The sequence below is a fragment of the Wolffia australiana genome, chromosome 19 (assembly GCF_029677425.1).
Source record: "Wolffia australiana isolate 7733 chromosome 19, ASM2967742v1".
In the NCBI taxonomy this organism is placed as follows: Eukaryota; Viridiplantae; Streptophyta; class Magnoliopsida; order Alismatales; family Araceae; genus Wolffia; species Wolffia australiana.
In genome coordinates, this window is record NC_135853.1 from 7,754,861 (window position 1) to 7,778,654 (window position 23,794).

Below are 23,794 nucleotides of genomic sequence, written 5' to 3' on the forward strand. Positions count from 1 at the left end.
TGTCATATCTCTCTTACTCTCGCCTTACATCTCTCTGTCTGTCTCGTCTTATCTCTATCTCTTTTCACTCTCTTCTTATTTCTCTCTCTCTCTGTCTCTCTTGTCTCTCTCGTCTTTTCTCTATCTCTCTCACACTCTGGTCTTATCTCTATCTCTTTCTCACTCTCGTCTTATCTCTCTCTCTTGTGTCTCTCGTCTTTTCTCTGATTCTCTCTCACTCTCCTCTTATATACTTCTCTCTCTATCTCGTCTTATCTCTCTCTATCTTCTCTCTCTCGTCTTTTCTCTATCTCTCTCTCTCTCACTCTCGTCTTATTTCTCTCTCTGTCTCTCTATCACTCTCGTCTTATCTCTCTGGTGGTGACGTCGTCAACGCACCAGCATCAGGCGCGCCTCCACGTTCTCACGAGACACCCCACATCATGACTCACCATCAACGCCAACTGGAGAACCGCCCTGATGGCGACCACATCAACCCACCGGCATCGGACGCATCTCAACTAACACCTGAAATGTCCCGCATCATGACACGTCGCCAATGACAACTGCAGACCCGTCCATTGACATGATAAGTAGACACGTCGCATTGTCTTTGACGGTTATTTCATTTCTTATTTTATCTTTCCTCCAAGGCCTATATGTAGGCCAATGTTGCAAGAAACACCTGGTGAATCTATTTTCAAGAATTGAAGTTTTTTTCTTCTTGGAAGATTTTCCCTAACCCTCTCCCCTCTCGGACCACCGTTGACGCTGCTTGTTGTTGCCACCGCCGCCCCTCTTTGTGCAGCCGCCGCCGCCACCAGATTGACCGCCACCCACACGGATCACCTCCCGCGCAGGCACGCCGCCTGGGCAGATCGTCGCCTGCGCAGGCCGTCCGCCACGTAAGCTGCCCACGCGGATCACCGCCCGTGCAGGCAAGCCACCTGCACAAACCACCGCCCGCGCAGGCAAGCCGCCCACGCAGGCTGCCAGTCCACACAGGCAAGCCGCCCGCACGAATCACCGGCCGCACAGGCAAGCTGCCCGCGCAGACCACCACCCGCGCAGGCTGCCAGTCCGAGCGGGCAAGCCGCCCGCGAGGATCACCGCCCGTGCAGGCAAGCCGCCCGCACGAATCACCGGCCGCACAGGCAAGCTGCCCGCGCAGACCGCCAGTCCGCCCACGCCCACGCCCGCCACCCGCCGCGCGCGTCGGCTGTCTGCCCACACAGGCCGCAACTGGCGTAGGCCGCCTACCTGTGCGCAGGCGGCCGCCCACGCAAGCCACCGCCCGCACGAGCCACGGCCAAGCAGGTCACCCACCCGCGCGCTGGTCGCCTGCCCTGCAGGCCGCCACCCGCATAGGTTGCTCGCCCACGCACCGGCTGCCCGCTCGCGCAGGCCGCCACTCACGCCCGCCCACTCCGCCATTCACTTCCTCGTGCTCGCCTCACTTCCCACTGTCGTCCGCACCCGCGCCCTCTACCGCTCGCGCGCACAGCCGCCTACATCCAATTGCACTTGTCTCAATTGCGTCGATGGAGCGAGCGCACACAATCGCGCTTGCTCCATCGACGGATCGTCCCGTTTTCGTGCTCATCAGTGACGCTTCGAGAATTCCCCACAACCTCGTCAAGCACTATCTGGTGCTGAGGTACTTCTACACTCTTTGGTGTCCCGTGTTCTTCATCCAGTGTTCCTCGAGAGTTTATCCACTGCCGTCGGGTTTGATTTGGATTTTGAATTTTCAAACGACTAGTTGAATAGGTTTTTGAATCTTCTAGCGGACGACTGTTTGAATTTATTGATTTTGGTGCTTGGCACCACCGCGGTGGTTGAAGATAGTACTCCCCCCCTCGACGAGGAAAGGGGCTGCACCACCACTATTTCATCAGATTTAATTCTTCGGAATTGATCGTGTGATTTGTGGTATGGTTTTATCCTACACATTCCCTACTCGTCCCAGTATCCAACACCCGTCCTCATCCTGTCCCCATCTCCTCTAGTCATCCTGCATCACTCTCTCTCTTACGCGCTCAAATTATCTCTCTCTCACTCTAGCCATATCTATCTCTCTCCCTTAGTCTCACCTTATTATCCATCTCCCTCACTCTCGATTTATCTCTCTCTCTTACTTGCGACTTGTCAGTTTCCCTCTCCTTCACTCTCGCCATATCTATCTATCTCCCTTACTCTCGCCTTATCTATCTGTCTCTCTTACTCTCGCCTTATCCATCTGTCTCTCTTACTCTAGCCTTATCTCTCTCTCTCTCACTCTCGTCGTATATATCTATCTCTCTCTCTCTCTTACTCACTCGCGTCTTATCAGTCTCTCTCCCTCACTCTTGGCGCATCTCTCTCTCTCTTACTCTCGTCTAATCTCTCTCTCTATCTTTCTCTCTCTCCTGTGTTGCTCATCTCTCTCTCTATATGAATCAGTAACTACCTTGCCAATTTTACCAATTTTACCAAATTTAGCAATTTTAGAAATTTTATAAATTTTAACAATTTTACCGATTTTTAAAAAAAAAGACGGACTCGCCCTTCCAGAAAGAATCTCTATATAAACCCCCTTTCCTCCTTCCATTCTTTCATAGACAGAAGAAGAGGAAGAAGACGGTAGAAGCTTGGAGAAGAAGGTAGAAGAAGAGGAAGAAGAAGAAGGTAGAAGCTTGGAGAAGACGAAGAAGAAAGAAGAAGCTTGGAGAAGAAGAAGAAGGTAGAACAAGGAAGAAGAAGAAGCTAGAACACGGAAAAACAAAGGAAGAACAAGGAAGAACGAGGAAGCACAAGGAAAACTAAGGAAGAACAAGGTAGAACAAGGAAGCAGAAGGAAGAAGAACAATGAACAAGAACAAGGAAGAACAAGGTAGAACAAGGAAGAAGAAGAAGGTAGAACAAAGAAAAACAAGGAAGAAGAAGAAGATAGAACAAGGGGAAAAAAGGAAGGACAAGGAAGAACAAGGAAGAAGAGGGGAAGAATGTGGGCGGCGTCGTGCTTGGCGTCTTGCTGTGCGAGCTGCACCTGCGGGCTCTGCGCATCGGCAGCTTCCGGCATAACCCGGCGTTCGGCGAGGATCGCCTACTGCGGCCTCTTCGGCCTCTTCCTCGTTCTCTCGTGGGTTCTCAGAGAGGTTGCCGCTCCTCTCCTCGAGAAGATTCCTTGTGGGTTTGCCAACCTTATTTCCCCTCTCCTTTCTCTCTTAATTCCTGTCAATCTGAATGATTTCTTTCGCTTCTTTGATGGGATCGTCTGTTTTTACAATAAATTTTTGAATCGCCTCCAGGTCGTGATTGAGATGAAGGAAATCGAGTCGATGTTTTGATGTTTCGGTTTTTTTCCACCTATATAGGTCGGAATTCTTGGATTTTTTTTGTCTTTTCCTATTCCCCTGTAGGCGATTGTTTGCTTGAATTTCCTCTGCGTCGACCGGTTTAATTGAATTTCTATTTTTGCAGGTATACCTAGTTTATAAAAATTATCAGTGGTCTTGATTAGTTTTGGCAAAATCAAGTTGATGATTTGATTTTTCAGTTTATTTCAATCTACGGTTCGAAGTTCTTAGATTTGGTTGTATGCTCCTCTTCCCCCGTTGGCGAGTGTTTGCTTAAATTTCCTGTTTATTTGATAAGAACTTCTGCCTCGACCAGTTTTATAGAATTTCTATTGTTGCCTAGTTAATACGAACTATCAGTGGTCGTGATGGCTGTTGGGAAAATCAAGCTTATATTTTGATTTTTCAGTTCATCTCGGCCTACAGTTTGATTTTTTTAGGCTATTTTAGCCTTTTATCTATTATACTCCTGCCCGATCCGTGACAATATGCATGATTTGTTTCGCTATGTGATAAGAACATTTGTGTCGACAAGAATTTGTATCACCAATTCTCGTGAGTAAGATAGGGAAAATCAAGTTTATATTTTGGTTTTTAGTTTACTTCGACCCATGTTTGGAAATTTTTGCTATTTTCGATTTTTTGCTTAAATCTATTGTTTTTCTGACAAGAATATCTTATACCATGAGTTTGATTTCATTTGTATAAGAGGCAAGGATGCCTTTTCCACAGAAGTTACTCAATGGTCATGAATAAGGAGAAGGAACTCAACGTAGTATTTTGACTTTCAGCTTATTTCCTCCTACTGCTCGTTATTTTCTGTATTTTCTTCCTTGTATGCACTCTACTTTTCCCCAGTCCGTGGCTGTTTGTAAATTGCGTTGGTTCTTTGATAAGAACATCTGCCTACACAAGTTGGGAAGGAGTGCCTTAAAATTTTTGGTATTTTGGATTCGTTGTTTGAATTAATTGTTTTTTAAAAAGAATATCTTCCAGCACCAGTGTGATTACATTTCTATAAGAGGCAAGAATGCCTTTTCGGCAGGGTCACCGACTTTGTGCAATCTCCCCTATCTTTCTATCAAAAAAAAAAGGGATGCCTTTTTTCAGCCGGAGTTATTCAATGGTCATGATTAAGAAGAAGGAACTCAACTTAGTATTTTGATTTTCAGCTCATTTCAACGTGCTGTCCGTTATTTTCTGCAGTCTGTGACTGTTTGTAAACTGTGTTGGTTTTTTGATAAGAACATCTGTCCACACAAGTTCTCTTACATTTCTGTTCGGCAGGAATGCCGATCAGAATTCTCCACTCTACTGAATATTTTAATTTAGTTTATTTAGATCTATTAGTATTTGATATTTTGGCACCGGATGATTTTCATTTAACCGCTGGAATTGGGGTTCTCCGTCTACAGGGATCAACACTTTTGCTGAGACTCCATCTGAGGAATGGTTTCAGGTCGAAGCTGTTCTTCGCGTGAGCTTAGGAAACTTCTTGTTTTTCACAATATTTGCACTTATTATGATCGGTATCAAGGACCAAAATGACAGAAGAGATTCTTGGCATCATGGTGGATGGGCAGTGAAAATTGTGATCTGGGTCTTGCTCGTAGCTCTGATGTTCTTCCTTCCCAACGCTGTTATTGATGTATACGGTACGCTTTCTCTAAGTAGAAACAGCCATTTGTGACTTAAAATTTTCATTCAGTCATTCATTCATTCATTCATTCATTATCTCTCTCTCTCTCGTGCTCTCTCTATCTTGTGCTCTCTCTCTCTCCCTCCCTCCCTCCCTCTCTCTCTCTCTCTCCCTCTCCCCCTCTCCCTCTCCCTCTCCCTCTCCCTCTCCCACTCCCTCTCTCTCTCTCTCAAACTCTCCCTCTCTCTCTCTCTCAAACTCTTCCTCTCTCTCTCTCTCTCAAACTCTCTCTCACTATCTCTCTCTCTCTCTCTCTCTCACTCTCTCCCTCTCTCTCTCTCTCACTATCTCTCTCTCTCTCCGTCTCTCTCCCTCTCTCTCCCTCTCTCTCTCAAACTCTCTCTCTCTCCCTCTCAAACTCTCTCTCTCTCCCTCTCAAACTCTCTCACTATCTCTCTCTCTCTCACTATCTCTCACTCTCTCCCTTTCTCTCTCTCACTATCTCTCACTCTGTCCCTTTCTCTCTCTCTCTCTCTCTCTCTCTCTCTCTCTCTCTCTCTCTCTCTCTCTCTCTCTCTCTCTCGCTCTCTCTCGCTCTCTCTCGCTCTCCGCCAGCACTTCTAAACACTTATCATATTTCCTTTTGCCCATGTTACATGCCTTAGAATTTTCATGTGATCAAATCGGAAAAAATAGTCTGATTTGGCGTCCTTTTGGCAATATCGTGCATCAAACGAATGAGTCTTTATGTTTTTGAAAAAAAAAGTATAATTTGAATTATGAGCATAGTAAAACAGCTTTTCTTAAGTTCTCTTAACTTTTGCCGATTGGTTGTGATCCAGCATGCAATTAGTTGGACCATGACCCTTTTCTGGTCTATGTTATTTAGAAAGGGGTTGATTTTAGTTGAAGGCATTAAAAATCAATGGTGTTTATTTATGAAATCTAAGAGGTCTTCTAGGTTATCCCATAGAAGTATGGGATTATTATTATTTGATTACCTTTTATTATTTGACTTTTGTTCTATCCAATAATTGCTCGATTTGAGGATGGCGTTTTCCCACCAATCTTCCTTCTTTCTCTCTTGCTCATCACTATATTTTCTCCCCTTAATTAATTCATCAGTACTTGAAGCCAATTCTAATTTAACTTTCTTTTTTCTTAATTCAGTTTTTAAAAAAAAATTCAATAATCGCCCGAAATCGAGGACGATTATTGGTTTCCCCCGCCTATCTTCCTTCTTTCTCCCTTTTTTCATCCTTACATTTCCTCTCCTTTTTTTAACTCATCAGTACTAAACCTAATTTTATCATCATTACCTTATTGATTGAATCATTTATATTTATTTTTCTTATTATTTGGGCACCAGAAACTCTATCAAAGTTTGGGTCCGGTCTGTTCTTATTGGTCCAATTGATCATTCTACTGGACTTTGTACACACATGGAATGATGCATGGGTGGAGAAAGACGACAATAGATGGTTTGTTCTACCAAAATTTACCATTATCGCACAAAAGTTCATGTTTATGATGAACATTCAACATTTACTATCTTATTTTTCTTATTATTTTCAGGCATATTGCTCTACTTGTTATAACAATTGTCTGCTATATTGCCACTTTTTCCTTCTCTGGGCTACTCTTCTTCTGGTTCAATCCATCAGGAAATGACTGCGGCCTCAACATATTTTTCATCACTTTTACCCTTGTTCTTGCGCTTGTATTTGCTATTGTTGCTTTCCATCCTCAGGTACCAGACAGAATCTTTACTTTATACTTTAAATGTCTTTTTCTTTTAGAATAATTAAAGTTGATGGATGTTTAGTTTATTAGAAGGTTTTCCTGGCATATTTCATCTTTGAATTCACCTTTGAATTCTCCCTTATTCATCAAATTATTTTACACTGAGTAAATAAAATTGTACTCAATCCCACAAATAACTACTTTGAAATTTTCTTTATCTTAAAGGGTTACTAAACATACTAATGTAGTTTATTATGCAATTTGTCTGCTTAATTATACTTGCAATGTGTCTGTTTGTTTCAGAATAACTAATATTGATGGAAATATAATCATATATAGAACCATTATCTGATTATTACAATGTTTTCCTGGCATATTTGATTTTGTTCCACCTTGAATTCACCTCCAATTCTCCTTTATTCATCAAATCATTTTACTTAAAAGTAAATCAAATAGTTCCAATTCCACAAACATAACTTCCATACTTCTTTTATTAGATCACTACAGCTACTTTGAAATTTTCTTCATCTGAAAGGTTTCCTAAATTTTGTAAAGTAGTTTAATATGGCCTTGAAACCATATTAGTACAAAATAAATTGCAACTGAACTTCAAACAGAAGCTTCTAATATATTCCACATTGTTTTGATCATGAATGTTTCTAGTTTGAAAAGGACAATATATTGTGTCTATCTCTAGGTCAACGGGAGCCTGCTGCCTGCTTCTGTGATTTCAGTATATTGTGCCTATCTCTGCTATAGTGGCCTGTCAAGCGAACCGAGAGACTATGCGTGCAATGGGCTTCATAAACATTCAAAGGGAGTTTCCACCGGCACGCTCGTCATTGGGATGCTTACAACAGTTCTGTCTGTTCTATATTCAGCCGTCCGTGCCGGTTCTTCGACTACTTTTTTGTCCCCTCCATCATCACCAAAATCAGGTACACTTTTGTCATGTTTGCCGTCTTACTCATCGTCTTCGGCCCCATCATTTTTACTCCCTGGGGGGTAGAATGACAATGTGTTGTTCTTCACTCTCCCTCTATTAACCTTGCTCAGATGATGAGAGATGACGAAAAAATCATAATCGTCATTCAAATCTGACAATGTTGAGTCTCGGATGACGGTGACAAATTACTTCATTGTTAGCAAACACAAGTCTTTTGATCCATGAAACCCATTTAACTCTACTTGAGCATTACTGATTTCGATCAGCGCATAGAAGGCATTATGATAGATGATGATCATGAGTCATGCATTATGTCATAATTAGTGTTGCAAGATATGCCATAGTGATTCATGGAGAACCCATTTTAAATACCCTTGTGAAGCATAACTCCCATACAGCAGGTAATAAATTATTTTCTGTTGCCTTACATTTGTATGCAACGGATCGCAGTTGATGTTACTTAGCATATCAGATGGTGATGATATATATGCATTATTTGCCTTAGAAGGTGTTGTTCTATGCATCATTTCAATAGCTAGAAGTTGATTAAAAAAACTAAAGTCAACAATCAAGAAGATTTTCCCACTGTTTAAAAAGAAAATTTGTCAAATTATAAGCAACTATGAATTGTATTTCTTCGGTCGTCATGATTCTGGTTAATGATCCAGGGAGAGGGAAGCCCCTTCTAGCGCCGAGCGACGTAGAAGAAGGCAAAGAAGAAAAGAAGGACGCGAGGCCAGTCAGCTACTCATACACATTCTTCCATCTAATATTTGCCCTGGCCAGCATGTACTCTGCCATGCTTCTCACCGGGTGGAGCAGTTCGGATCTCGATAGCTCGAGGCTTATCAACGTTGGATGGGTCTCGGTGTGGGTACGGATCTCAACAGAATGGGCCACTGCTGCTCTCTATATTTGGACTCTTCTGGCTCCTCTTATCATCCCAGACAGAGAATTCTCTTAAAACTTTCCGTCCGTCGTCCATTCCGTCCCTCGCCGTCGTCAGTCGTCCGTCCTGTTTTCGGAACGGAAACCTTCGTGTCTTCCACTTTGTCACATTCTGGGAGCAATGATCGACCGAACAGCCGCTCTCCACCCATCATGTGAGTATTATTTGTCCATTTCATAAATAAACAGTTAGGCATGCATTTACTGTGTCTCCTTTGTAATTGAGTCCCGATTGCCCTTTGTAATATTTCTTCGAGCCCTGCGTGGCCTATATTTGTAAATATGTCCTTTATAGAACCTGTTATATCAGACGTAAAGTTATAAGGTTTTCTGTGTGGATCTCCTTCTGAGTGAGGGGTTGTACTGTACCAGCTCTATCTTCCATTGTGTAGATTTGTTTTTGAAATCCATGATGGGATTTCAAAAACAAAACATTTATACCATGAAAGGCGCACACGGGATAGAACTGAAATCTCAATGTACATGTAAATACGAAAGTGAGCCGTAAAAGAGCTAACCTGAAGAAGCAAAAATGTAGCATATCACCACTTTAATGATATTGCCAAATCAAGCAAAGCCTCCACCTGGCGTATGGCCCGTTGTCTTTCATGCTGCTTTAGCATATTTGCCACAGACTCTGCGTCTTGCGCCGTATCGGGCTGCTTTAGCCCAACATCTTGACTCGCACTCCGAACTTCTCGGAGAAGCCCATCCACTTCTCTTATGAAATCCGCTCTCAGCAGGACGTCGTCGTTGTCTTGCTTGAGCTCGATGCGCCCATGATGCTAGCATAAGATAAAAACAAGGTATATCAGCCAAGTTTATTTTTAAAGGAGTGAAAATTTTATGAATCCAAGGGGAAAAAAAATATTATAAATTCTTGGAGGGGGAAGGCGTTATCCTTCATTTATTTTTTTATAATTGCAACGAAGAAATCATTTATGGAGAAAAAAGGTGTCTCAGTCAACAGATTGTTCTTTTTATTGGGAAACGGCAAACAATTTAAAGGGTGATCTCCAGAATATTCATTTCATGATTATCTTCATTCAGTAATTGTTTGAAGGAAACATCTTCAATTAGTTACTATTCAATGAACTTGTGTAATCCCCCATGGATTAAAAACAGCAGCTCATTTGCAATAAGATTTAAAGATTGACAGGGAATATACAATAATAACCCTCCTAAACCCTAAACCCTAAACCCTAAACCCTAAACCCATGCTATGTGAGTCAATCAACTAAGCAATAAGAATTCACTCAGGAAATTAGGCAGTTTATAAAGTTGAAAAAATTACAAATTAAAAAACTTATTATTCTCTATATTCATTCTTAAAGACTTACAGAATCCACGTCGAATCCAGTGGGAACAAGAATGCTGAAAGGGTCTTCCGCAGGAAACGTCTCCATCATGCATTTTTTGCATGTCTTCAGCCACTCATCATCGTCAAATCCATCATGGAGATTCAACAGATCATTAAGGAGTCGCATGGATGGTGAAGATTCTCTCTTCAATATCTCCGTCTAAAACATAGAATATCAGATTACACATTACTTCTATATCCTATACTCGCACTTAACAAACATCTTAATATTAAATAACAAACCAAAATTTACCAAGTTTGAAAGTTTACTAGGATTCCAAAGATAATCAGAAATCCAAGCTTGTTAGGTGCTTTTTACCTCAACCCTCCGGTATAAAAGGTCTAAGCTCCTGATCGCATCTCTTTCCTCCTGAACAGATAAAAAGTAAACCCAAAAGATCAGATTCTATTGTAGTCTTTAGAATAAATATTTAAAATAACAGCGAAAATAAAATAAAGTACTAGAGGAAAATAGTTTCTCTCAAACTGAAATTGAGAAGATTGTTAATGGGTATGCTTATCTATGTTACTATTTCAACTAGTGAATGTCTCCTCCACAGCATCTAAGATTAACCATAAGAAAGATAAACTCTATCCAGTCCTGAAGCAACTTCAACAAGAATTATCAAACAATTAACACCTACGTTCCTGAAAGAAAACCATTGTTTCTCCTCCTTAGGTTACTATTTCAACTAGTAAATTTCTCCTCCACAGCAGGGAAGGTTAATCAAAAAATATAAATTCTAAATCCGATCCTGAGGCAACTTCACTGAGAACAATCAAACAAGTAAAATCGACGCCCATGAAAGGAATCATATTGCTTTTCTAGGTTAACGTCTCTTCCATAGAAACCAAGGTTAACCATTAAAATATAAACTCTATACCTAGTCCTGACGCAAATTAAATAAGAACAATCAAACAAGCAACATCGTAAATATTTCCTTAAAGAAGAACAATCAAACACTATTTTTTTCTCTCTTTTTCCAAAGTGCCGAATATTTACCCAGCAAGAGGCAACAGACAAAACTATCCCTTCAACCATCGTAAATATCACGAGATTTATTGAGATCGGTTAGATCTGAGATCCCAGAGTGAAAATTTTGGGACCATGAGCGAAACAGTGAGAAGTTTTTATTCTCTGGACCGACTACACAACAAACACGAAATCTATCACATGGAGAAACGCACTGATTAAAAGAAATGATGGAAAGATGGAGAATGCAGATACGATTTGCCCTTACGTCTCTTCGTGCCAGATCTAAACGATTCCATATGACCAGAAGAACAAGCTCAGTCAACTCCCCATCATCAGCAGCTTCCTCGATTGTCTACAAAGGAAAAAATTGCAAGATACAGGAAAAGAACAGAGTTACAAGTCGAATATAGTGAATTCATGCCACATAAGTAATACAAAATATGATCAAAATTAGATGATACAGAGTAGAAGAGCACACAGCCTACATACAACATTGAACAAGTACGTTGAACAGTAATCAATTCCATATTAATAATACTGTGAATTTATGGAAAAGAGAGTTTTAAGACACAGGAAAATAATAGAATTGTTTGTTGAAAAATATGAATTTTTTGCGACATTGATAATGCAAAGCACAATTTAAAGGAGATGATACATAGCAGAAGAGCACACAGTCTACATGCAGATACAACCTTGAATAAGTACTTTGAAACTTTGTTATTCCTTTTCCAAGCACAAAAGATAGAAGATATCAAAATCGATTAACCCCAAATGAAATGATTTGATGGGAAATGGGAAACAAGTTGAAATAAAATACAAAATCTAACTTTCTATGAGGCATCTTGGTTGTGCTACAGCATCTCCATAATTTTGAGAATATTAAGTTTAAATGGAGTATATTTCACGATGAATGAAATGTAGCATGATTGATAACATGGTGAGAATTACCTGCTCAATTTCCTCTCCAGCTCTTATGAACTTTGAAACCAATATCTTTGCTTTACGAACTTCTTCTTCTGGATATGCCTTTAAACGTGACCCAATGTCGCGATATTCCTCTACTTTTTTGTTCTCTTTTTCTTCTTCCTTGGCACGATAAGCATGCCATTCCTTTGTTTTCTCCCGCTGGCGTGCTTGCCATTCCTGTCCAATGTTAAAAAGCCCATTCAACATCATTACAGAAAATTCATACAGTATTTGACATTATGAGTTTTCTACCAACATATGTCAAACTCCACTTTGCCATTGAGTGAAGAGATTTAAGAGTGTTCCATATGTAAAAATGAATGCAGATTGTAATATGAATTGAATTTGATGAACAGAACATCGATTGATAGAATTGTTGGCAAGTTGATCCTGGATAAATAAGGCAAAATTTCTCAGACGCCATTAAACATAAAAATAGAAGATGACATTCCTAAGCGAACAAAAAGGAGGGAAGACCTAAAGATCCAGATAAAGTAATTCAACTACAAAGACAGTAGGAGTAAAATTCTTCATGGACCTCTTAATATGTGACACTTGTTTTATGGGATTATTAAAGATCCCACTGACAGGTCCATACTAAATACATTAACAAAAGAGGATGCTATAATGTCCATAGCTTCCAGAGTCCAGTCATCTGCACTTCTCAGATTCATGACATGAAAAGGGCACGAAAATCCTATTAGGCAGGGTTAAAAAGGGTTAAGGACTCTTCCCAATAATTGCAGTGCATTCGGAAGCGTAAAATTCTCTTTTTTCTCAAAATAATTAAGTTATCCACAATGGCACCAGCTGGTGTATCCTCTAATTAGGATGTAAGGTAGACATTCCTGTTCCCATGTCTTCTCAGAAACCCCTTAATTCTCAGCATCAGTTTTTTTTCCTGAATCTGGGCTGCGGACAGAGAGTAAGGTGTAATGGAAAGTATTAAGGAACTGAAGAATTTAGCTGGAGGTTCTTTCGGACAGAAACAGTTGGCTTTGAACTTCCGCCGGTCTACAGTTATTCTGCCTCTCATTGGAACTCTGTTACAATCCTCTTATTTATTAAAGATTCAGACCCTTTCTCCATTCCTGAAGTTTTACAGAACTTCGACTCATCATGGGAAGTTTCTTAGCCTGTGAACTCATAGTTTTCAGAAGATTATTGAAAAAACAAGGGCATACTCTTAATTTCAGATAACCCAGCAAATCAGGAGGATAACCAAGAAGAATTCAAAATTGCAATAAAAATACTCACAACAACTCCCCAAGCATTACGCAGAGCTAAAAACGCAGAAAATCTAAAAAAAACACACACACAAGGACATCACATACTCCGCGGAACAAGTTACCTCGTCATAAAATTCATCGGGAAACTCGCCATCATCAACGATATCCTTCTCTTTATCAATTCCTGAAACTGACGCGAGCAACCACAAAAATCAACGAAAATCTCGGAGACCAGAACACGAAAATCACAAGATAAGGTAAAAATCAGACCTGCCCGAAGAGAAAGATTCCTAGAATACGCCAGAGGAATCCGCGAGAACTTCACTTCTCTGCCGAGCTTCAGATCAAGCGGCTTCCATCGCACGGGCACCAGAGATTTGAGGAAGAACTGCTCCGCTCGAGCTGTAGCCCACATTCTGTTAGACGAAATGGCGGCAAAATCGAGTTTCGCAAGCGCTCTGGGAGCTTAAATAGTGCTGACTTTATTTACGCATCACTACAGGGAACGGCACGTCCGGGACGTGACGCCCCGGACGTGACGGGATGGAGACGAACCGTGACGGACGGTGACGTGACGAACTGGTCGTCACGTCACCGTCACGTCACACGTCCGAGGATTTTCAAAAAATCCGTCACTGAACCGTAACCGTCACGCGGACCCTCGTCACCATCACGTCACCGTCACGGTGACGGAATTTTTATTCATTTTTATAGGTTATTGTTATTGTTATGTGACATAACGGCACGTCCGGGAGAGAGAGAGTGAGAGAGAGAGAGAGATCTGGAGAGAGAGTGCGAGAGAGAGAGAGAGAGATTGGGAGAGAGGGTGCGAGAGAGAGAGAGAGAGCGGGAGAGAGGGAGCGAGAGAGAGAGAGAGAGAGGGAGAGAGAGTGCGAGAGAGAGAGAGAGAGAGTGCGAGAGAGAGAGAGAGAGAGAGAGAGAGAGAGAGAGAGAGAGCGATAGAGAGAACGAAAGATAGAGAGCGAGAGAGAAAGAGAGAGCGAGAGAGGGAGAGAACGAGACTACGAGAGAGAGAGAGAGAGAGAGAGAAAGAGAGGGGGGAGAACGAGACTAAGAGAGAGAGAGAGAGGGAGCGAGAGAGAGAACGAGAGAGAGAGAGAGAGAGAGGGAGACTTATTAAAATCCGTCATGGACCTAACCGTGACGGAATCATCGTCACGTCACCATCCTGGGATACCCGTCACCGTCACCATCACCGTCATGGGTTCTTCGTCACCGTCACCGTCACCGTCCAAGCCCTCAGATCCGTCACCGTCACCCTCACATCACCGTCACCGGACCGTCACGGTGACGAGTGACGTGACGAATGACAACTGACGACCCCTAATCACTACTACTCGAATGACGGATATAGTCCACATCTGGACGGGATGAAGACAACGTCCCGTCCCGTCTGGGGGTTCGTAAGAATGACGAAAGGTAAAATCCTCCCCTAGAATCGGAACAGGACGATTTTTTCGTCCATGGACGAAATAAACCGTCCCACCCGGCACCTTGGACAGCGGATAGGCCGGTTCATGCCTTTCTGTGCGAGTCTGAGAGCACAGTGGGCTTAAATAGTGCTGACTATATAGTGCACAGACGCGGATGGGACGGTTATTCTGTATGAGGACGAAAACATGTCCCGTCAAGTAGTTTGAACGAATGGTGGGACGTAGAATCGCCTGCTGATACCAAGACGGGATGATTTTTTCGTCCATGGGCCAAAATAAACCGTCCCGCCCGGCGCCTTGGACAGCGGCTAGGCCTGTTCATGCCTTTTCCATGGGAGTCTGAGAGCACAGTGGGCTTAAATAGTGCTGACTATATAGTGCACGGACGCGGATGGGACGGTTATTCTGTATATGGACCAAAACATGTCCCGTCAAGGAGTTTGAACGAACGGTGGGTCGTAGAATCGCCTGCTGATACCGGGACGGGATGATTTTTTCGTCCATGGGCGAAATAAACCGTCCCGCCCGCCACGTTGGAAAGAGGATAGGCCGGTTCATGCCTTTCCGTGGGAGTCTGAGAGCACAGTGGGCTTAAATAGTGCTGACTATATAGTGCACGGACGCGGATGGGACGGTTATTCTGTATATGGACCAAAACATGTCCCGTCAAGGAGTTTGAATGAACGGTGGGACGTAGAATCGCCTGCTGATACCGGGACGGGATGATTTTTTCGTCCATGGGCGAAATAAACTGTCCCGTCCGGCGCCTTGGACAGCGGATAGGCCGGTTCATGCCTTTCTGTGGGAGTCTGAGAGCAGAGTGGGCTTCAATTGCGCTGACTATATAGTGCACGGACGCGGATGGGACGGTTATTCTGTATATGGACTAAAACATGTCCCGTCAAGGAGTTTAAATGAACGGTGGGACGTAGAATCGCCCGCTGATACCGGGACGGGATGATTTTTTCGTCCATGGGGGATATAAACCGTCCCGCCCGGCGCCTTGGACAGCGGATAGGCCGGTTCATGCCTTTCCGTGGGAGTCTGAGAGCACAGTGGGCTTAAATAGTGCTGACTATATAGTGCACGGACGCAAATGGGACGGTTATTCTGTATGTAGACGAAAACATGTCCCGTCAAGGAGTTTGAACGAACGGTGGGACGTAGAATCGCCCGCTGATACCGGGACGGGATGATTTTTGTGTCCATGGGCGAAATAAACCGTCCCGCCCGACGCCTTGGATGACGGACAGGAGTGTTTCTGCATTCCATGAGAGTCAAGTAGGAGCTTGGGAGCACGTGTCAAACTCTACTACCCTTGTCAAATTCTGAGTGGCCTAATGCTGACGTGCGGTCGGCGTATGCACTGCTTCTTCTTAGACATCCACAGACTAAACGTAGTTATTGTCAGCTTCTCACCTTAATGTTTCCCTCATTCAATGTTTCATATTTATGTGCATCACCCCTCACCCTTCTTGAATCACCATTCAAAGAGCATCAAACCTTTAATTTTTGTTCCTTGTGTATATGACCCTACTCATCACTAGCTAAAATATTTGTGCATTAATTTCAAATATATTTATTGGTTAAACTTGATAGCAGAAACAAAAATAATTTAACCTAATTTTTTATATCACTCACTGCCCTCCTGCTGGAGCTAATAAATCCATCATATGTATGTAACTTCTAAACATGTATAAACGGTGGAGCCAATAAAGGTAGAGGAACGTATGCATCTAGGGAATACGATGGACAACAAGTCCATGTGCATCTTCCATAAGGTTTTGTCTATGCACTCTTATTAGGTCATTAGTGGTTTGGGTCCAATTGAGGCTTTTTTTGTGAGAGTTGCTTAATGCTATATTTAATTATACATCAGCATATTAATTGTGACTATCCATGGTGGTGAATGCCCCTTGCTCTTAAATGAGTTGTTAATTAAATTACAACTAGCCCTATTCATGATCATATATATATTTATTTGAGAATTTCTCCTAGCATAATTAAATGCTAAATTAGCCACACCAGAGATGTAAAACTATCTGCTGATTGAGATGGTTAGTGGAGGCAGATTCTCTCTGATCATGAGTCACAATCAAATGCTAAAAAATGCACATTGATTGATATGGTATGAGGAGGCCAACTTTAGATGCCCATAGTTCACAAATAAATGCTAAATTAACTAGACAATAGGGATGTAAAATATACATTGGTTGATATGATATGTGGAGACCAATTCTCCCTGCCCATGAGTCATACTTAAATACTTAATTAGTTAGACACAAGGGATATAAACCTATACATTAATTTATAAGTTCTAATCAGCCAATTCTCCCTGCCCAAGACACATGAATGCTAAATTAGTCAGACACTAGGGATATAAATCTATACATTAATTGATATGGTCCAAGTAGGCCAATTCAAGTACTTTGAAGTAACTAAACTCATGGTCGTATCCACTTATGACCGACATTGAATTACCCTTCCAAATGTGTCAGCTATCAATTATGTTAATTTCTCCACACCTTAAACAAAATGCAATCCTCATGATGACAATAAAACAAAAAATCAAGTTACCTAAGTCATAACTGAATCCATTTGTGATCAGAATTTATAATTCAAAATTCCATTTACCCGCGAGTCAGTCATCAGATAGATTAATTTTTCCCTACATACACAAAATATCATACCCATTATGGCTACAAAACACATAAAAACGCAAGTTACCAAAGTCACAATTGTATCCATTTATGACTGAAATTCTATTCCATTTACCTATGTGTCAGTCTTCAAGTAAATTAATTTCTTCTCACACAACACTAAAATACAATCCCCAAGGTGAAAATAAAACACAAAAACTGAAAGTTACCAAAGTCATAGTTGTATCCATTTATAACCAAAATTTAATTCCATTTACCTATGACTCAGTCATTAAGTAAATTAAAATTTCCCCACTTAACACATAAACACAATCCCCAAAATGACATTAAAAAGGAACAAATTCCAAGTTACAAGAGTCATAATGATATCCATTTATTACCATAATTCGATGCCATTCACTCATGAATCAGTCATCAAGAAAATTAATTTTCCCCCACAACACAAAAACAAACTATCCAATGACATGAAAAAGGAATAAATTCCTAGTTACAAAAGTCATAATGATATCCATTTATGACCAACATTCAATTCAATTTACCTATGAGTCAATCATCAAGTAAACATATTCCTCCTGACACCACAGAAAAATACCATCCCTAAAATGACATTAAAAATGGACTAAATTCCAAGTTATAAAAGCCATAATGGTATCCATTTATGACCAAAATTCAATTCCGTTCACCCAAGAGTCAGTCATGGATCAAATTAATTGCATAACGCAAAAATCAATCCCCAAAATGACATTAAAAGGGAATAGATTCCAAGTTAAAAAAGCCATAATGATATCCCTTTATGACCAAAATTCAATTCCATTTACCCAAGAGTCAGTCATAAATTAAAGTAATTTCATAAAAAAAAATACAATCCCCAAAATGACATTAAAAGGGAATAAGTTCCAAAAATTCAATTCCATTTACCCAAAAGTCAGTCATAAATTACAGTAATTTCATAGCACAAAATACAATCCCCAAAATGACATTAAAAGGGAATAAATTCCAAAAATTCAATTCCATTTACCCAAAAGTCAGTCTTACAGTAATTTCATAACACAAAATACAATCCCCAAAATGACATTAAAAAGGAATAAATTCCAATTTAAAAAAGCCATAACGGTATCCATTTATGACCAAAATTCAATTCCATTTACAAAAGAATCAGCCATAGATCAAATTAATTGCATAACACAAAAACACAATCCCCAAAATGACATTAAAAGGGGATAAATTCCAAGTTAAAAAAGTCATAATGGTATCCATTTATGATCAAAATTCATATCCATTCACCCAAGAGTCAGTCATAAATTAAAGTAATTTCATAACACAAAATACAATCCCCAAAAATAACATTAAAAATGAATAAATTCCAATTTTAAAAAAGTCATATTGATATCCATTTATGACCAAAATTCAATTCCATTTACCCAAGGGTCAGTCATAAATTAAATTAATTTCATAACATAAAATACAATCCCCAAAAATAACATTAAAAATGCATTAATCTGGGCCTCTCCGTCAGTCTCGGTCCCCCCCCCCCCCAATCACCCGCTCTTGCTCCAAATCGATACGCACGCAACCGTACGTTCAACGAATAGACACCCTCCCTCGGTCCAAATCTGCTGACGTGGACAATCTAGAATCTTCGCTTCTCTCTCCTCTTTTCCACTATAAATACTCCCCGTCACATTCTCCCTCTCTCTCTTTTTCTCTCTAAATCAAGAGGAGATCAGAGCCTAGGTCTAGATTTCCTCGGCGAAGATCGAGTTCATCGAGAGAGAATTGCAGATTGTTCATCTCGATTCGCGGAATTATCAATCGCAGGTGCTGAATCTTCGTTCCGTCTTTCTCCCGGAATTCGATTTCAGTTCTGTCTGTCGGGAATTGAATGCGAACGAAGAGAAAACCCTAGAATCGCTGTCTTAGCGCTTAGATTATTGCAGGGAGTTCATTGGCGCGATAGATTTCATGGGGAATTATTGAGTGCATGTGGTGTATTGGCTTCTATTCCTTCAAAGATCTCAGTTCTGGCTGGCAGGATTTGGTTGCGGTAGGGAAATCTCGGCGAGATTGATTTCATCGGGAATTATTGGGTGCAGGTGGTGTATTGGCTTCTATTCCTTCAAAGATCTCGGTTCTGGCTGGCAGGATTTGGTTGCGGCAGGGAAATCCCCTTGAATTTCGATCTTTGATCTCTTTGTCGGTCGGTTTGGTTGAGAATGGGAGCCAGTGGTGTCTGTGTCTCGGGCGCCACGAATCGGCCTTCTTGTTCATGCGCTTTGCCATCCGCGTACCGGCAGCCTCCTCCAGAGACGGCATCTACTTCTATCACGAACACGGTTAATGGATCCCATCAGTTCAAGATTACCGGGTATTCGCTCTCGAAGGGGCTTGGAATTGGGAAGTACGTGGCCTCTGACGCGTTTCAAGTTGGTGGGTATTCTTGGGCGATCTATTTCTACCCCGACGGCAAGAGCCCCGAGGACAATGCTTCGTATGTCTCTCTGTTCATTGCTCTAGCTAGTGAGGGAACTGATGTGAGGGCTCTCTTTGAGCTCACGCTGATGGATCAAAGCGGCAAAGAACGCCACAAGGTTCACAGCCATTTCGGGAGGACTCTCGAAGGAGGGCCTTACACTCTCAAATATCGGGGAAGCATGTGGTGAGCCTTAGACGTCTATTTTGAGAATCATTTTTTTATGCTGTGAATTATAATTTGGCTGAGAACCCAAACTTGAAATTAGGGTGTTGTTTTTTTTTACTAGTTTCGGAAATTTGAAATTAGGGTGTTGACTTCTGTAGCATGAATATTCATCTTCTTTGTAGTCTATTGTCAATCATCTATAGTGCTGTGATTTCAGATTTGACGGTGATCCAAACTTTCAACTTGACCCGTGGGTGTCTTATTTTTACTAGATTCTCAGAAACTTATGCTACTTGACATGTTGACTGAGTGACATAAAAACTCATCTTCATTTTGCTCCTAAACTAGTCCCTGCGTGTAAATTCGCGGTGCATAACCTTTTTTTTAAAGCTCCTGCTCCTAGAGTCGAGCCTTGTCTCTCTGTTTATGTCTATGATTTGAACAAATCACTGTACAATATTTATCTTCCGATAAAATTACCCCTCAGGAATTACACGATCACCTCAAGGACGTTTTCTGTTGTTGTAGCCGCTGGAGTACCAGTTGTATGATATCTCACGAGCTAATTAAGTGGAAAATCTGTCCTAAAATGAAGGGAATATTTTATTTATTATTTGGTCTATAAACGGAAGAGTGAAAAGATAAACTCATTGAATTAGTCAAGAGAATACGAATCCCATTTTTAACTGGTATGTGTAAAATATCTTTCTATGTTGCACTACAATGTCTCTTTTTAGAATCGACTGGGTTACTAACATCAAAACCCTTATTGCTTGAACGAATATAATGCTATCCCACGTTTCTGAAGATCATGGAGTAAAGATTTGGTGTATGGAAATGATTCAAACGAGGAATCTAATTCCATGAGGGTTCCTGAATCTTTGAGTAAAACTCTAGCGTTGAATGTTAACAAACATGGCAGAACTCGTACAATCTTTTGTAGTCTACAGTTTAATGATAACAACGTTTTTATTAAAAAAAGTTGAACATGAGTGGCATATTCAACTCGAAGAACCTATGGCAAGTTTCGTTGGTATCAATATTTCTTAATGTTTTTCAGGGGTTACAAACGATTCTTCAAGAGGACTGCGTTGGAGACATCTGATTATCTTAAAGATGATTGTCTCCTCGTTCATTGTAGCGTTGGTGTTGTAAGATCGCATACAGAGGGGCCCAAAGTATATTCTATTTCTGTGCCTCCTTCCAGCATTGGACGGCATTTCGGAGAGCTTCTTTACGGTGGTATTGCCACTGATGTACGTTTTGAGGTCAATGGCGAGATTTTTAGTGCTCATAAATTGGTGCTTGCTGCTCGATCACCTGTTTTCAGGGCACAGCTCTTTGGCCCTATGAGGGATCAAAACACGGACTGTATAAAAGTTCATGATGTGGAACCTCCAGCTTTCAAGGTAAGTTTCTCGGCATTTTCGTTAAGAGCTCTCTTTTTTTTTTAAAAAGTTATTTAAGGCGGTCACCTGACAAAGTGGTAACCACCCAGAGTTACATGTGGAGATAGTTAAACTCTCCTCACCTCCTGGCCAACTCCTCCCTTAACTATAGGGCAGGGACCTGGACGGGACGATTTTTTTTGTCCCGGGACGAAAAAATCGTCCCGTCCCAGGATACGGATGAATTTTGGGACGAAAATTCGTCCCGGGGACCACCGGACGGGACTGTCCGGAGGTCTCGGACGATGGACGGATGAATCTGGACGGAAAACCGCCGGATTCACATCCGACGGATGAGATGTTGCCACGTGGCCTCGCTATGACAATTTGCATCAAAGTCCCTGTATTTTGACGTGCATGCAGATGGACGCCACTCAGAAATAATTGTAAATATGTCCCTTCGCATTCTCTCTCCTCTGTAATTCCCTAAAAAAACTTGAAAACATCTATATTGATATATTAAAATTATAAAATGGGTTTTTTTTCGTCCGGGACGAGGGCCGGGATGAAAATTCGTCCTGGGAGGACTGGATGGGACAAAAAACCGTCCTGGTATGATTGGACGGGACGGTTTTTTTATTGTTGGACAAAAAACCGTCCCGTCCTTCGTCCCTGAACTTACTCTGGACGTTCGGACAGGAAAAAATTCATCTCGTCCCGTCCATCCTCCATGTCCGGGATGATCCGGAACTATACCCTTAACTGATTACCCCTCTAACGAACGTTAAGAGCTCTCTTCTCTAAGAACTTTCTCACAATCTAGATTTGAATGGTCATCTGATCATCTCTATATTGTATTCAAATCATACTCGTCCTCTTGTTTACTCCACATTGAAATGCTCTTCAGAGTTTAATTCCTTATAAACATCATCGTATTCTTACTAATGCCCCAAGTAAGATCATCTCCACTGTCGTTGAAAAAAATCATGAGCACGTTCTTGTTTCTCAAATCAAATTTCTCCGTTGTTGCGTAAAGATTTTTCGTAGGAACCTCCACAGTAAAGGGGTACTCCCTTAACTGCGAACGAGGATGAAGAACTCAGATTGATTTTAAAATAAAAAAAGGAAAAAAGAGTGAAATTTGGGATAAATTGTTCGTCCGACGGGTAAACCTTTCTTTGTCTTTTGTTTGCAGGCATTACTGCATTTTATGTATTGGGATACCTTGCCAGATATGGAAGAGATTACGGGATCGAGTGCGAAATCGGCTTCCACAATGATGGCCCAGCATTTGCTCGCCGCTGCCGATCGATATTGCATGGACAGGCTGAGATTAATCTGCGAATCGAAATTATGCGACGAAGTTGCCATCAACACTGTTGCGACCACCTTGGTTTTGGCAGAGCAACATCACTGCCTCCAGCTCAAAGTAGTATGCCTAAAATTTGTGGCCCTGCCAGAAAATTTAAGAGGTAAACTCTACTTATAAATCCAGCAAATCGTCATTATCATCGTCGTTTCTTCAAAAAAAAAATCATTATCATCGTCGTCGTGATTATTACTTAGTCATTATCAACATAAGGCATGTACTATGTCACGATCATATATATCAATAGTAATTTTTAGGTTGACCACGAAAGTGGTCAACCCAAAAATTATCCAATAATTTTTTTTTAAAAAATATGTTTTTTTAGGAGTTCGGGTGGGCTTCCGTCTTTTAATTTAAAAGAAACATAAAATTTTCTCCAATAGTTTTTTTTTTGAAGAAATTTTTTTTCTCCAATAGATAGTATGATAAGTCATAAATCATGGTCATTTTTCTCCAATAATTAACTCAAAAAACATAAATTTTCTTGCAGCGGTTATGCAGACGGACGGGTTCGAGCACCTGAAGATGAGCTGCCCGTGTCTGTTGACCGAAATCCTGTCGTACGTGGCCAAAGTCAGTGAGCACTCTGTCATGGTTGGCACCTGCCATCGAGCAGCCGAGTACGTTGACGGTGGCGATGCGAGCGGAAGGCGAGTCAAGCAGCGCCTGCAATGATCTCGTCTTCGTCCGCATCCCTGTAAATCTCTCTCCTCTTCTTCCTCTTTTTTCTCTCTCTTAGTGATGTCAATGTCAGTGATATAGACTGGGAAATGTATCTCTTAGGTGGGATTTCCACCCTGAGCAAAGAAATAGAAAGTAGATGTTGTCCCATGAAGAAAAAATGAGGTTTCTGTAACTTATTAGATTGCCTAGTAGTAGACATGGTTGTTCTGTTCCGTTCTGTTCGTTTGAAACGACAAAAAATTCTCACAAAAGAACTGCAAATGGCCTTGTTCTTTGTTCTGTTTTTTTTGGGCAAAAACGAACAAAATTCGCACATTAGAACAAAATTTGTACATTCAAACAAAATTAGAACAAAATTCGCACAAAGCGAACAATAGAAGTGCACACGGTTAATGTGATGATCTGTTCGAATTTGATATTGTTCTGCTCGGAAAACCAAACAGAACGAACAATTCGCACAAACGGAACCGAACAATT

At 41.2% G+C, this 23,794-nt stretch overlaps 3 protein-coding genes across 4 annotated transcripts; 2 read left to right on the forward strand and 1 right to left on the reverse strand.

Annotated features, from left to right (window-relative positions):
* Window positions 1-2,801: 2,801 nt before the first annotated feature.
* Window positions 2,802-8,928, forward strand: LOC144715504 (uncharacterized). Its single transcript, XM_078590435.1, has 6 exons — window positions 2,802-3,147; window positions 4,733-4,972; window positions 6,326-6,437; window positions 6,532-6,706; window positions 7,397-7,637; window positions 8,314-8,928. Exons 1-6 carry the CDS (start codon window positions 2,964-2,966, stop codon window positions 8,607-8,609), a joined length of 1,248 nt encoding a protein of 415 aa, XP_078446561.1. The 5' UTR covers window positions 2,802-2,963; the 3' UTR covers window positions 8,610-8,928.
* PAC (pale cress protein (PAC)) lies at window positions 8,234-13,568 on the reverse strand. 2 transcript variants are annotated; one of them, XM_078590438.1, is made up of 8 exons: window positions 13,395-13,568; window positions 13,247-13,314; window positions 11,878-12,072; window positions 11,195-11,281; window positions 10,273-10,323; window positions 9,934-10,113; window positions 9,112-9,378; window positions 8,234-8,891 (listed from the first exon to the last, which is right to left on the reverse strand). In XM_078590438.1, exons 1-7 carry the CDS (start codon window positions 13,537-13,539, stop codon window positions 9,136-9,138), a joined length of 969 nt encoding a protein of 322 aa, XP_078446564.1. In that variant the 5' UTR covers window positions 13,540-13,568; the 3' UTR covers window positions 8,234-8,891; window positions 9,112-9,135. The 2 variants fall into 2 exon arrangements, with proteins under 2 accessions (XP_078446564.1, XP_078446563.1); XM_078590437.1 differs by lacking the exon at window positions 8,234-8,891 and having other exon boundaries at window positions 9,057-9,378.
* Window positions 13,569-18,943: 5,375 nt separating this feature from the next.
* Window positions 18,944-23,529, forward strand: LOC144715441 (BTB/POZ and MATH domain-containing protein 2-like). The gene is made up of 4 exons (XM_078590360.1): window positions 18,944-19,894; window positions 20,937-21,285; window positions 22,460-22,736; window positions 23,124-23,529. The coding sequence occupies exons 1-4, from the start codon at window positions 19,452-19,454 to the stop codon at window positions 23,306-23,308; spliced, it is 1,254 nt and encodes a 417-aa protein (XP_078446486.1). The 5' UTR covers window positions 18,944-19,451; the 3' UTR covers window positions 23,309-23,529.
* The last annotated feature ends 265 nt before the right edge of the window (window positions 23,530-23,794 follow it).